The sequence below is a fragment of the Drosophila erecta genome, unplaced genomic scaffold (genome assembly GCF_003286155.1).
Source record: "Drosophila erecta strain 14021-0224.00,06,07 unplaced genomic scaffold, DereRS2 tig00000152-arrow-arrow-pilon, whole genome shotgun sequence".
Lineage (NCBI taxonomy): Eukaryota > Metazoa > Arthropoda > Insecta > Diptera > Drosophilidae > Drosophila > Drosophila erecta.
Window position 1 is genome coordinate 564,694 of NW_020825211.1, and position 13,187 is coordinate 577,880.

At 49.1% G+C, this 13,187-nt stretch overlaps 4 protein-coding genes across 6 annotated transcripts; 2 read left to right on the forward strand and 2 right to left on the reverse strand.

Annotated features, from left to right (window-relative positions):
- Positions 1-38: 38 nt before the first annotated feature.
- Positions 39-6,749, reverse strand: LOC6549821 (titin). Of its 2 annotated transcripts, XM_026982684.1 has the most exons (8): positions 6,337-6,748; positions 6,112-6,279; positions 5,878-6,052; positions 5,508-5,808; positions 4,438-5,433; positions 1,488-4,362; positions 716-1,415; positions 39-599 (listed from the first exon to the last, which is right to left on the reverse strand). In XM_026982684.1, exons 1-8 carry the CDS (start codon positions 6,380-6,382, stop codon positions 446-448), a joined length of 5,415 nt encoding a protein of 1,804 aa, XP_026838485.1. In that variant the 5' UTR covers positions 6,383-6,748; the 3' UTR covers positions 39-445. The 2 variants fall into 2 exon arrangements, with proteins under 2 accessions (XP_026838485.1, XP_001977344.2); XM_001977308.3 differs by having other exon boundaries at positions 1,488-5,433; positions 6,337-6,749.
- A 210-nt stretch (positions 6,750-6,959) lies between these two features.
- LOC6549820 (la-related protein 7) lies at positions 6,960-9,109 on the forward strand. Its single transcript, XM_001977307.3, has 2 exons — positions 6,960-7,333; positions 7,393-9,109. Exons 1-2 carry the CDS (start codon positions 7,063-7,065, stop codon positions 8,907-8,909), a joined length of 1,788 nt encoding a protein of 595 aa, XP_001977343.1. The 5' UTR covers positions 6,960-7,062; the 3' UTR covers positions 8,910-9,109.
- A 62-nt stretch (positions 9,110-9,171) lies between these two features.
- Positions 9,172-10,572, reverse strand: LOC6549819 (TM2 domain-containing protein almondex). The gene has a single exon (XM_001977306.3). The coding sequence runs from the start codon at positions 10,299-10,301 to the stop codon at positions 9,444-9,446; it is 858 nt and encodes a 285-aa protein (XP_001977342.1). The 5' UTR covers positions 10,302-10,572; the 3' UTR covers positions 9,172-9,443.
- Positions 10,573-10,586: 14 nt separating this feature from the next.
- On the forward strand, positions 10,587-13,139 carry LOC6549818 (dual specificity mitogen-activated protein kinase kinase dSOR1). 2 transcript variants are annotated; one of them, XM_001977305.3, is made up of 4 exons: positions 10,587-11,140; positions 11,767-12,406; positions 12,592-12,918; positions 12,986-13,139. In XM_001977305.3, exons 1-4 carry the CDS (start codon positions 11,031-11,033, stop codon positions 13,097-13,099), a joined length of 1,191 nt encoding a protein of 396 aa, XP_001977341.1. In that variant the 5' UTR covers positions 10,587-11,030; the 3' UTR covers positions 13,100-13,139. The 2 variants fall into 2 exon arrangements, with proteins under 2 accessions (XP_001977341.1, XP_015010856.1); XM_015155370.2 differs by having other exon boundaries at positions 10,684-11,140; positions 11,776-12,406.
- The last annotated feature ends 48 nt before the right edge of the window (positions 13,140-13,187 follow it).

Genomic DNA, 13,187 nt, shown 5'->3' on the forward strand with positions numbered 1-13,187 from the left:
CGACAGCTTGAGTTCCATTCCCACGGAAAGTCAAAGGATTGGCTTGGTTAATTCCTTATATTCACTTTATCAGATAGAGTACAAAATCAAATCATAATATTTTGTTCGGGCAGGGCCTTAGTAATACGAAAAAAAACGGCTCTTAACAATTAAATCAACTGGCTATCAATATACAGCTCTATATATTTCTATATATGTACGAATGCGAATAATGAAACATAAATTAGTGATTCTTCTGGGATTCTCTTGTGAATGTTGTGTGAGCAGGTGGTGCTGCTTCGTCTTAGCTTACAGCGAAAAAATAAATACTTTAATAATAACGATCCTTGGTGCACATAGAAATTAAATTCACTTCAAAACCGCCTCCTTTACTAAGGCTAACAAGAAAAAGCGGAAAGACGTACTCCCATGATTGCCATCAATTTTAATGGAGCTGCTGCTGGAACTAGGTGCCGTGGAGGTGCGAGAGTATCGACTCGATGTCCTCGATCTCCACGCTGTGGTTCTCGCTCTGCGGCTCCTTCTGCTGCGCGGAGTTATCTGGGGTCTGCTCGCCTCCAACTCCGCTGCTGCTGTTCGCTGCTATCGGAGCTGAATTGCTGTATGGATGAAAGAACGGTATTATTATGTTGAAACCGATTAATATTGATAGGTATACAAAAATGAAATCCATATTTTCATTACGCTTATTAACTTATATATGTTCACCACTTACATGGCGGCCACCTCCAGATCGTCCTCATCGTGCGGCTCACTCCTGGACGGAGCCTTCTCCACCAGCGGCGTAGAGGTGGCCGAAGGCTGTTCTCCAGCAGCTGCAACTTCTGTTCCCGTTCCACTACCGCTTGTACTTGCACTTCCCCCTGTTGCTCCAGTCCCGCCACTATTGCTGTTCAGGCGGCGTATCCGCTTCTTGGGTATATTGCGAATGGCGCTGGCCACTGGTTGTCCCAGATAGAGCACCTGAGCACTGGCTATGCGCAGTGTATGCAGCTGTTCGTCATCGGTCATCAAGCGCATTTGATAACTTTTGAAATAGCTCGGTGGCTGACGTATCATCGGATTGCTGGACTTGGGTCCGTTGTCCGCATATGTGAAGTTAACTGTAAAACGCTCCTGGCTGCTGCTCAGGCACATGTCCTGCTCGAAGTCGCTGTCATCGGGATCCGATTCGGATTTAGACGGCGGTAGATTCTGTTCGGGTTCTTTGATTGGTTGCCGACTTTGCTGCTTTTGCTCTGGGGATCTCTGTGTGGATTCCGCCTCCGCTACCATGGGCAGTGCTGGAGCATCGGTTGTGGAGGAGGGCACCCTTGCCTCGACACGTTTCTTGGCCGGTTTCTTGGTATTAGCCTTGGTGTTGATCTTCGTTGCACCTCCGTCAGCGGATTTGGAGAGATCTTCCGGAGCAGGAGCTAGTTTTCAAAAGAAAATATTTTAATTTAATATTTTAATTTAACATATTTTATTAGAGCTTAACTACTTACTTTTATTTTCGACTAGACGCGAGGATCGACGCATACAAATATTGGCTGTCTCCCCTTGTGTCTTCTTCGGGCGTCCACGTTTTCCAGGTGCGGGCTGTGCCGCAATTTCAACCGCCGCTCGTTTTACCTTGGGTTTGACTGCATTCGTTAATGGCTCCTGTTTTTTGGCAGAAAGATTGAGGGCCATGAGCAGGGCGGGATCCAGTTTGCTGGCTGGCGGATATGCTGGGGCATCTTTGGGGGCAACAACTGGCGGAACTGGAGGCTCTGTGGACTCTACTTTCTGATTTGGTTCCATATGCTTTCTAGCTGCTTTTGTTTTCAGTGGCTCGACGTGCTCCCGCTTTTTCGGAGATTTTTGAGTGTTTGGATTGGCCAATTTGGCATTTTCACGTATTGCAGTGAGCTTCTTGCTTGCAGTCTTTCTGCCTTGAGCTTTGATCGGTTGGGACTGCTCCTTAAACTTGGCCACTACACGTTGACGCTTCTCGTCTAGCTGCTGGCGTTGGTGTTCCTGACGAATTGCCGAGACCGTTGGTGGAGCGTCGGATGACGGATCTGATGTCTCTGGCGGAGGCGGCGGGGGAGCTGCTGGCGGAGTAATAGGAAGCGGCGGAGGCGGGAAGGGAGCAGCCACCGGTTTAGGAGGTGCAGGTTTTGTTCGCAGTTCTCCACTGGTATCCGCCTCCTGGGCCTGCTCTTTGCTTGGTGTCAGCCAATTCCGGATAGGATAGCGGACCTCCCCATCCTGGCTAACTAACTGACCTGGTTGACTGTCGATAGCCAACATTGGCAGAGCTGCATCTTCAGAACCAGCCGCCTTCAGCCACTCTTCGTCTTCCGTGCTGCTGATATTTGATAGGTTGTCTATGCTTAGTAGCACTTTATTTTCCTTGCTGCTCATCTCGTCGACATACTCGCCCTCTGTCTCTTCCTTAGTGCTTTCCTCCTTTCCGCTTTGAGAACTGAGCGAGGACGAGGAACTTGATGATGAACTACTGGAGGAGCTTGAGCTCGAACTGGATGAGGACGAAGAACTGGTTGCCGAGGAGCTAGAACTACTGGATCCTTCAATGATTGCCTCGGGCAGCCCGGGCAGAAGTTTATAGTGCGGAAGCTGCTGCTGATCCGAGGGAAATGAACCATCGGCAGCGGATTCCACACTGTCCACCGCTTCGCTGCCAAAGGATCGAACACGTCGAAGGACGGTGGGCTCCAAGGACAGGACAACGGGTTGCTTTACAGCATCTGGTGTCTTTTCTAAAACCGGTTCTTTCTTTCCACCATCGTTTTTAGTTTCCTTTACATGTTCTTCAATCTGCTTCTCTGGGCTTCTCGGTGTTTCCTTATTGTCCTCAGGATGTTCGTCCTGCTGATGAAGGCTTTCCTTTGAATGTTCCATTTCCTTCTGATGCGAAAGCTCTTCCTGCGCTTCTACCTCTTCCTCCTTTTCCTTAGTCCGATCCTTAGGTTCTTTTTTCTCCTGCAAATCACCCCACTGCTGTATTGCGCACTGCGCATTCGCATCGGTGTGTTCCGCTTCATCCGGACGATAATAGGAACTGCCTGAAGAGTATTCAGTCTTGGCAGCGCTGCCAATCGGAGTACCGGGCATCTGTCCAAACGGTGTCAAACGAAATCCAGGTGTTATGGCACTCAACTGCGGCGTATCCATAATACTTTTGGTATCCGAACCAAAGAGAAAGCTGCTACTGGGCAACTTGCCATATGGCGTGTCCAGAGGTGGAATGGCCATCCCTGGAGTGGGTGGGATGACAGCGACTCCAGCAACACCTGCTTCCTTTGATGTGGTGTCATCCTCTGCGGCACCGCTTGCTCCTGCTCCAATGGGAGATGCTTTAAACGGAGTGTCCAGGAGCATGGCCATGTTGGGCCGCGACAGTTCTACCGCTAACGCCTTTACTTGCTCCGGATCCTTTGCATGATTTCCTCCTAGTTCACTTTTCTTCTTCTGATCCTTTTCCTCGACCTCCATTTCGGGTTCGTTTATGGTTTCTTCTATGGTTTCTTCAATGGTTTCGTCTATAATTTCCTCTTTTGCCTCAAACACCTTCTTCTTTTTCAGAAGCCTTGGTTTCTGAGGAGTGATTATCTTGATGTTGATCTTCTCGGTGGAATCGCCAACACTGCGCTGCGGTTTCTTCACCGGGTTCTTGGACTCCGCTTTCGCTTTGACCATTGAAGCTTTTCGTGCTCTTGACGAAGCTGAAGTGGGTGTGTCTTTCTTCCTTGGACGCCTCGACCGACCAGAGGCCTTCACCTCCTCGCGCTTGGAGTTGATTTCGCGCAGCCGATTTTCAAGATCAGAATTAGAGCCATGCAACTGGCGCTGCCAGGCGGCCAAATCGTTATCTACAACTGCGTCTCTGGTGGTGGAGCCTACCTCTGGCTTTCTCTCTATTTTCTGCTGCTTCTGGAGATTCTCTTTGCTGGCCTCAGCGCTGTCATCGTGAGTGGACGCAGATGCGCTGCTAGTAGAGTTATTGTTGGGTATAATTTTCTGCTGATCCTTTTCCGGCTTGGTTTCCAATTCCGCCTGGGAGATGATCCGCTTGCAGGCCTTGACCGCCGCCTGTCGCTTCTGTTTTCTTTTGGGCGTGGCCACCAACGGAGGAGCCGGAGCTGCTGACGGAGCGGCAGCTGCAGGATGGGCCCTGATCACCGTCTGATTGCTGCACTCCTCCATGGCGAAGAGTGGTGGCACTCCTCCAAGTCCCTCATTTGAGCTTAGGTCGCAGGCTGCCTGGATGATCTCCACATGGTTAATAATTGGCTTCTCTTGGGCTTTGGCCAGCAAACCAGATCGCCTAGTGGAGAGTGGCGTATTGGGATGCACAACAACACCATGAGGAACCTTAGGGGAAAAAGTTAATGTTCGTACATGCGAGGTTCTCTTTCGGGGAGTGGATAAGCTACGAAAGGCCTTTACATTGATTATTCCCGCCGTCGAGGGTGTCACTCTCTCCATGACTTGTCTGGAAGAATCCAGGGATGCGGGAGGAAACTTTCTCAGCTCCTCCTCCAGTTGAACTTCCGGTTGCTCTTTTGAAGCCGTTCCCTTCGCCGCCTTGTTGTCCACTTTGGCCGCTTCTTTTATCAACTGGGCTGGAGGAACACCGCTTGGGGCAGGGGGTTGTTTCTGGGCACTGTTTATAATAATGGAATTGGGGGGCAGCTGATTGGCAGACAGAGTAATCGGTTCTGGCAGCGATATCTCAATGTGCGAGTCATCAATGTTGGCAAAGGCGTCCGGCCCAAGTTGCTGGGCCACCCACTCGTTGTTCACCAGGAATGGAAGATGCGACAGCAATCCGCCGTTTGAAAGGTACATGGGAAACGTCAGTTGCCCGGTGGTGGCGTCCACACAAACCTGACCAGCAGCCGTCGCCTCCACCTCGCTGAGCATTGACGCTGGATCGGCAAAGTTTAAATTGAGGCCTTCGCTTGTAAAGCTGACATTGGACGTATCCAAACCAGCAACCATTTTTTGGACACTCTCGTTGGAGTTCAGTACGATAAGCTTGGAGATGGAGAAGTTGGGATCAGCATTGGTTCCTGCGGTGGCTGCGACGGCGGTGCGAATTATAAGCGGTGTTTGCGGTGGCACAGGATCCACAGACTCTTCTGACGGAAGCACATCTCCAGCGGCAGTGGGAACAACAGCCCTAGCAGCATCACAGGCAGGCGACACACCAGAGTCTTCCTGATTTGGCGGTGGGTCATCCCCGATCACCACCTCCTGTATGATGCGATCGAACGAGGGATCCTTCTCGGTGGCCTCTAGTATGTTCTTTACTAGACCGTCCAGCATGGCGTCACAGCTTACCGACGGATTGGTAACAGTCACCGTCTGCAGCGCTACGTTAATATTCTTTACCAACGTCTCCTGAAAGTCCTGATTCTTAATTATCGCACTAGCCAGTTCCTGGAAACAACGTAAATCGGAAAAGTGTTGTTTTTTAACACCAAGTAGACATAGTCGCATGGTTTCCAACTTACAGGCATGCTTTGCGGCGTGAGCACGAGAGGATTAGACTCGGAACGACCTTGGCGCGGCGTAGAATTGTTGCGCGGACCAGGACCATTCGCCGAAAGTAAGTCCTCCTCCTCCAAGTCCTCGGTGGCCGTGGTGCTCTCGCCATCCTCCTCCTCCAGTTCCGCCTCGCGGCCATCCTGGCTGCCTATGAAACTCTGCCTGATCTTGTCGCGGTTAATGCTGCAGTAGAAGTGTGGCGGCAGCAGGCGCGGTCGTTTGCTGAACGAAGGCGAGGAAATGCTGTTCACGGGGGAATGGGTGCGTCTGGGGAACGGGGGTAAGAAAGCAATGAGAATTCCGATGTGTTTGTGTCAGGGAAAAATCTATAATTACAATCGCCTTCTCTTGCGGTGCGACTGCGATATGGTGGTTTCGCCTGGGGTGCTGCTATCGTTGGCGCAGCTACTATTTTCGCCGGTGGCTATCAGTTCGCTAACCCGTTCGGACAACTTGAGTTGCTGCATCTGCATGCGCGTCTCCAGCGGCAGCTTCTGCACGGCACCGGACACTGAAAAGAAAGATTTTCGTTCAGCCCAAGAAGAAAGCCTTGGCAGCATGCAAACTTACCCAAGCCTGTGATCTTGACATGCTCGCAGATGATCTCCTCCAGACCCCCATTAAGGAAGTTGTGCGTCTGCAGGCCCTGCTTAAGGGCCAGAAACTCGTGGCGCAGGTGAGGCGATGTGCGACACAGAGTGTGTGCGGCCCGTATTAGATTCTGGTTGACTAGATAGCCTAAAAATGAAACAGCATAAATATCGCTCGTCAGGAAAGCATCCAGGGAAAACTTACCCAGGACCAAGCGAGCCACATCCGAATGCAGGACAATCGACTCCATGGCTGGACTCTCCGGCTGTGCAGAGCGTCACCATCCACTTAGCAAATTGAATACACAAGCCGCGCTCACTCGTTTTTCGCCTTTCTTTTCTTTTTTCGCTTGCGAGAAATTAGGTTTATTGGTCACGCTTATAATGCTTGATTATCGACTGCTGCAGGGTTTAACACTTAATAGTTAAGTTTAATCGAACCAGCGCTTTAATTCGCGAGGGAATAAATACATTTTCTCGCCAATTCGCCGACTATTTTCGTTTTGTTGTTGCCGATTTGAGCGGCGCACTGTACAACACACATAGGTTAGCATAGCATCTGTTTTTTTTTTTGCCGCCCGCCAAAACAACGTAGCAGGGTTGCCACAGCGCCAAAATATCGATAGCGCTTGGCTATCAAGCGATATTAGGAACAGTAAAAATATTAATAATAAACAGAGTATAAGAAATGGGCAGGAGAAAAACTTCTATCAGTTACTGAGGTACTGCTTCGATTGTTTTTCTTCAATTTGTAATTTTAAGTTTCCGTAGTTAGAAGCTGATATTCGTTTAACTATCTATTTGAGAATGCTGCAAATACCTGGCATCCCTGAAATTCACAACGAGACAGCGTTGCCAGATGGCGGATAACGTGAAAACCAATTGCAACATTTAACTCCAGTGAATTGGATTACAGGTTAACCGGGCTTTAATGGCTGCCAAAAACACAGAGAAAGAGAAGGGCGAGGGCCAGGAGCCCGCCACGCCGGCTGAGAAACCCGATCCTGCCGCACCCTCAGAACCAGCTGAGGAAAATGCCACGGAGCCGTCGCCGGAAGATACAACGCCGGCTAAAAAGGACGGAGGACGCAAAAGGAAGAGGCATTTGTTTAATTCGATTCGCACCCAAATGGAATTTTACTTCGGTGACGCCAACTTGAGCAAGGATCGCTTCCTTAGGCGCTACGTGGAGCAGGATCCATGTGAGTAACTGAGATGCTTCACTAACCAACAAAACCCTAGTTATGGTATTCATTTACAGATGTACCTCTGGAAATCTTTCTCAGTTTCAACAAAATCAAGACGCTCACCCAGGATGTGCAGCAGATAGCCAAGGCACTGAGCAACTCCCACCTTCTGAAGCTGGACGAGACCAAGGTGAAGGTCAAGCGACGCACCAAGCTTCCAGATCAGCGCGATGTCAACGACCAAACCTTGTATGTTGAGGCTCTGCCTGCGAATGCCACTCACGATTGGCTGAAGGAGGTTTTCAGCCGCTACGGACCGGTGGCCTATGTCTCCCTGCCCCACTATCCGGGCACAAAAAAGATCAAGGAGTTCGCCTTTATCGAATTCGAGAAAAGCGGGTCCGTGGAGAAGGCTCTAAAGGCTTTTGCCCAGATACAGGGCGTTTTGTCTGTCGAAACTGATCCCAGCGAACTGGCCAGCGTGCGCTCCTTTCACCAACAGCAGCAGTTACAACAAAAAGCTGAGCAGCCGCAGGCAGAGACTGATCAGGTTGATTTGCCAAAGCGAAATCTGAAAAGGGAAGCCACCGACAAGGATCGCGAGGAGGTACACGAAGTTAAACGTGTTAAGTTAGAGGAGGGCCAGCCCAGTGATACCTCAACAGCTGAAGAAACAGCGAGTGAAACGGACGCGGAGACCACAGCCGAAGCCTCCGAGCAGGAAGGCAAACCAGAGGCAACCGATGGCGATGGAGCTGCCAAGAAGCGTCGTCGTAAGCGCAAAAAGAAGGCGATTGTGGACAAACCAAATATTGAGCCCAGTGCCCTGGATCTTAAAGTGCTACCCAAGACCAGTTGGAGCAGTTTGCGTAACAAGTACTTGAATCTACAGCGTCGGCTCGTCAGTGAGGCAAAGAGCAAGCTGTGGCGTGAAAATCGGCCGCAAAATCAGCAGCACCAACATCACCAGCAGCACAGCCATCAAAACCATCCGAAACCTTCGCAGCTGCCCGAGGCCGTCAAAGAGGAGGAAACCGGAGGCGAGGTTCTTAGCGATGGCGGTGAGGCTGCAGTGGAAGCAGCGCCTGTGCCAGCAAAACGTCGTAAAGCGGTGCACAAGATGAACATGAATTTCTACGGCGCCGGCGGCGTAGAATCCACAAAATCCGAAGAGCCTTCGCAGGACCACACGCCTCTCTTCAAATACGAGCCCGGACTGATTGTGGAATGCTGTCTGCTAGAACCCTGCACCAATGTCAAGGAGTTTAAGGCTGACATGCGCCAGTATCCGGATATTAAATATGTGGACATTAAGGAGGGAGATCAAGTGGCCCTACTACGTTTGGGAACGCCTGCCGCAGCCGAAGAACTGGTACGCCAAGTGAATTGTGCCGAGAGGCAGCTAAAAGTGCTGTCTGGCCAGCAGGAGACACTCTATTGGCGCAAAATCGAGCAGGACCGCGAGGCGAAACTCTCGAAAAAGGTGCGCGTGCAGCAGAAACGCGGTCGAGAAAAGGTGGCCAAACTGCTGGCAAAGCACATTAAGTTTGATGATGGCGATGATGAAGTGCAGGCGGCTGCCATGGATTGAGTATACTTTCAGTTGGGGGTGAGTCTGGATTTCAGGAAACTCGATTAATAAGCTACATAAATATTTAAATGTAAGCGAAGGAACACAGAGATATAGAATGGGCATTTTCTAATAATAGAGAAATAATTTAATGCCTATTAAGAAAATTGATTACTTAAAAGAAACTGCCTAGAACAATTAAAATAAATCCGCTTAGTAAACCAAACCTTTTATTCTTATATATTACGCATAGCTTTTCAGATATCTTCACATCATTTGAACTTACAGGAACAAGAGGGAGATGGTTATATGTTCTATTTCACTTATTTATTGATACGACCAAGTAATGATAAAAGGACTTCGTAACATTGTGCTAAATAAAAGGCACAAAAAACAATTTTAGCGTAGTAAATAGAATACATTTCCTAATTATTTATGTACAGGTTTTTCGTGACGATCCCTATTTCATCTCTAATGGTTAAGTCTGCATTCGTAATTATGTACACGGTAATGGATAAAGTTAGCTTATGATCTATTAACCCCTGTAAAACTAAACTATATGTAAAGTGAGCCATCCGCTGGCCCCAAATAATGCATCGAGATTAGCAGGACATCGATGATGGTCCAGACGCCGAGGCCCCCAAAGCTAAACAGCTTTCCAATTCCTTCTTGCCAGTGGCCTAAATAGAATCGATCGGCTCCGAAGCCGCCCAGCGTGAGGCTAATCAGCAGGGCTGTGCTCCAGCGATAGCCCTGCGTCCAGTTGCAGCGCAGGTTACGGGTAAAGGATCGATTACCCAGACAGAGCACATCATGGTGCACGGTGCAGTTCGTACGAAATAGTTTATCCGTCGCCGAGTTGCAACTGGAGCGCTGGCCACAGCTCTGTTGCCACATTTCCGTTTGGTAGCAATATCGGCAGTTCATTTGTCGCTGGAAACTCCGTTCGCCCAGGCACTGGACATTGTTAATCACCTCGCAGGTGACATTCAAGTCCCGGCCGTAGATGCATCCATGGTTGTAGTTGCATCGTATGCACGGAAACTGCAAGCGATCACAGGGCGTTTCCTTATCGTACGGGCACAGCATGTTGTTGTTCCCATTGCTACTGCTGCTGCTGCTGCTACTGTAGGCGGTTATGTTGTCCAGGAGTCCACCGGCTCCTCCTCCGCTTTTGGCCACCATGCTGGACACCAATGGCGGCACGTACACCTCGTTATCGTTGGCATTGGCATTGCCATTGCCATTGCTTGCATTGCTGTTGTCCTTGTGATCGCCTTTTGCGTCCGATAAATCCATCTGGTTTCCACCGCTGGCCGTTTCGCTGTTCCTGATCCCCGTCAGTACGAAGATCATGATCAGGACAATGGCCGATCGCATGTTGACCACAATGCACTGCCGCTGTAGCCTCATTTTGGTCAGATGGCACACGGAATACGCCGGAAATGTTATTGTTTTCCCCTTTAACAAAATAAGTGGGGGTGGTGGAGTGTGACCGTATGCGCGTGGCACGAAAATATCAACCGCGAATGCGTAGGAGAAATCTGTTTATATTTCCATATTACTTAAAAGCCTACCGAAAGGCTTAAAATATGTTTTGTTGCAATTAAATTAGAAAAACCGATTTCTATATCCATCGATCTTCGTAACAAATAAAATATTACTTTTGCTTGTATTATGTATTCATTGATCTCTTCTGTCGTAGGAGTATGTTAACGGTATTTGGTAATTGCAGCATCTGGTCACACAGCATCTTCTGCGAAAAAAAACCAAAAAGTCGCCGATTTTGGCAGATTATTGCAAAAATAATAAAAACTTTCCGTTTGCTGTTCGTGTGCTCGGTTCGGGTGTGCTTAAGTTAAGCGCAACGCGAGGAAATAGTGCAAATATACCAGCGGCTGGACACACAAAACGAAACTTTTGCACTTGGCCTCCCTTCGCACGCCCCCTCGCCGACGCCCCTCGCCCCTCACACCCCTCATCCGGTCTTTGGACGCCGCTGTTCGTCGTGCGTTTTGTTGTTGTTTCCACTGGAACACTCTCTATTTGTATTGTTTCTTTTTTGTTATTGTTGTGTTCTTTAACTTATCGGTAACGGATTACGGAATCGTGAGATATATAGTATATCTTTATATATATAAGATGTCGAAGAACAAGCTGAATCTGGTGCTGCCGCCGGTAAATACGGAGGCAACTGTTGCCGCCGCCACAGTGGCGCCGACGCCGCCGTTTAAAACCCCCTCGGGCACAGAGTAAATATTATACATAATATCCTTAATAAATGACTGGTTTTTTGGCCACCCATACTCATCCAAATTACGCCGCCCCCCTTCGCCTTTTCCCATTCCTTTTCCCGTTTTTGGTTTCTCACTCGGTGGTAAGATTATCCTGTAGTTTTGCGAGTCAGGTGGGTAATTAATACCCATCAATTGATACAAGGAAACTCCATCCACCTGGAAAGAAAGAGATGGTCGCAGAGAAAGAGCAAATACTCGCTCTTTGTTTGTTGGAATGGGTGGTGCTCCTTTTATGTGACGCACAGGTACACAGTGAGAAAAAACTCACTGAGTCATACAGTAAACTATTTAGATTAATTAATAAAATGACAAAGTCAGATTCAAAGATAAATTCTACAAGCTACATACCACTCAATATCCTCTATAGTCCTGCCCATTTAATCATTTTTACTCAGCACCAAAATGTAGGCAGCATTTTTTTTATCAAATAACATGCGTACACATGTACATAGTTGTCTTATCATTAGGGAAACTTGGACCTGCCTCGCATCCCATCCCCTACTTTCAAATCCCAACCATTGCCTGCACATTATACATTTTCGTTTTGGATCGCAAAAATTCATTAAGAGGTTAAATTAAAGCACACACAGTTTGCTGGGGAAGCCTAAGACGAGCATCGATGCGCTGACAGAGACGCTGGAGGGCCTGGACATGGACGACACGGAACGCAAAAGGATCAAGGTGTTTCTCAGCCAGAAGGAGAAGATCGGCGAGCTGTCGGACGAGGATCTGGAGAAGCTGGGCGAACTGGGATCGGGCAATGGCGGCGTGGTGATGAAGGTCCGGCACACGCACACACACCTGATCATGGCCAGGAAACTTATCCATCTGGAGGTGAAGCCGGCGATTAAGAAACAGATCCTGCGCGAACTGAAAGTATTGCACGAATGTAATTTCCCACACATTGTCGGTTTCTATGGCGCCTTCTACAGCGACGGCGAGATCAGTATATGCATGGAGTATATGGACGGGGGATCGCTTGATCTGATCCTCAAGCGGGCCGGTCGAATACCGGAGTCCATTCTCGGCAGGATCACGCTGGCAGTACTCAAGGGATTGAGCTACCTGCGCGACAAGCACGCCATCATTCACCGTGACGTGAAGCCAAGCAATATCCTTGTCAACAGTAGCGGTGAGATCAAGATCTGTGATTTCGGCGTCTCCGGCCAACTAATCGACTCGATGGCCAACTCCTTTGTGGGCACCCGTAGCTATATGTCGGTAAGTAACCGGTTAGTCCAGCAATTTAGTACAATAAACTTCTGAGGGTCGATGATATCGCCGACAGTATTTGAAAATGCGTCAGGAAAAGCAGTGCAATAGCGAAACAAAGCAATCATCTATACCTAGATGTTAAATATAGACAATTATAAGAGATCTATATAACTAACGACCCTTTGTTTCAGCCGGAGCGATTGCAGGGCACCCACTACTCCGTGCAGTCGGACATCTGGTCGTTGGGCCTGTCGCTGGTGGAGATGGCCATCGGCATGTACCCCATCCCGCCGCCAAATACCGCCACCCTGGAGTCGATATTCGCGGACAATGCAGAGGAGAGCGGCCAGCCGACGGACGAGCCTAGGGCAATGGCCATCTTCGAGCTGCTGGATTACATTGTGAACGAACCGCCGCCCAAGCTGGAGCACAAGATATTCTCCACCGAGTTCAAAGACTTTGTGGACATCTGCCTGAAGAAACAGCCCGACGAGCGGGCCGATCTCAAGACCCTGCTGGTAAGCAATCGCAACGTCGCAATTTGTACAGATATATATTCAAGCTATTTCATCTGTTCTTCGGCAGAGTCATCCATGGATACGCAAGGCGGAAGTGGAGGAGGTGGATATATCCGGCTGGGTGTGCAAGACAATGGATCTGCCGCCGTCGACGCCAAAGCGTAATACGTCGCCCAACTAGATGCCTCTGCATCCCGGCCCCCATTTTCTCTATCCTCCCATATCCACACTTGCTCTTTGTTCAACAGATCGTTGACGGTGGGCAAAAA

What these genes read in the sequence shown, in the direction of transcription:
- LOC6549821 (XM_001977308.3), bottom strand. Translation starts at nt 6,382, where the DNA reads ATGGAGTCGATTGTCCTGCATTCGGATGTGGCTCGCTTGGTCCTGG. An exon ending in GCGTCTAGTCGAAAATAAAA is followed by an intron (nt 1,416 to 1,487) that starts GTAAGTAGTTAA and finishes TTTGAAAACTAG; the next exon opens with CTCCTGCTCCGGAAGATCTC. An exon ending in GATCTGGAGGTGGCCGCCAT is followed by an intron (nt 600 to 715) that starts GTAAGTGGTGAA and finishes TCATCCATACAG; the next exon opens with CAATTCAGCTCCGATAGCAG.
- LOC6549820 (XM_001977307.3), top strand. Translation starts at nt 7,063, where the DNA reads ATGGCTGCCAAAAACACAGAGAAAGAGAAGGGCGAGGGCCAGGAGCCC. An exon ending in CTACGTGGAGCAGGATCCAT is followed by an intron (nt 7,334 to 7,392) that starts GTGAGTAACTGA and finishes ATTCATTTACAG; the next exon opens with ATGTACCTCTGGAAATCTTT.
- LOC6549819 (XM_001977306.3), bottom strand. Translation starts at nt 10,301, where the DNA reads ATGAGGCTACAGCGGCAGTGCATTGTGGTCAACATGCGATCGGCCATT.
- LOC6549818 (XM_001977305.3), top strand. Translation starts at nt 11,031, where the DNA reads ATGTCGAAGAACAAGCTGAATCTGGTGCTGCCGCCGGTAAATACGGAG. An exon ending in AAAACCCCCTCGGGCACAGA is followed by an intron (nt 11,141 to 11,766) that starts GTAAATATTATA and finishes GTTAAATTAAAG; the next exon opens with CACACACAGTTTGCTGGGGA. An exon ending in CCGATCTCAAGACCCTGCTG is followed by an intron (nt 12,919 to 12,985) that starts GTAAGCAATCGC and finishes GTTCTTCGGCAG; the next exon opens with AGTCATCCATGGATACGCAA.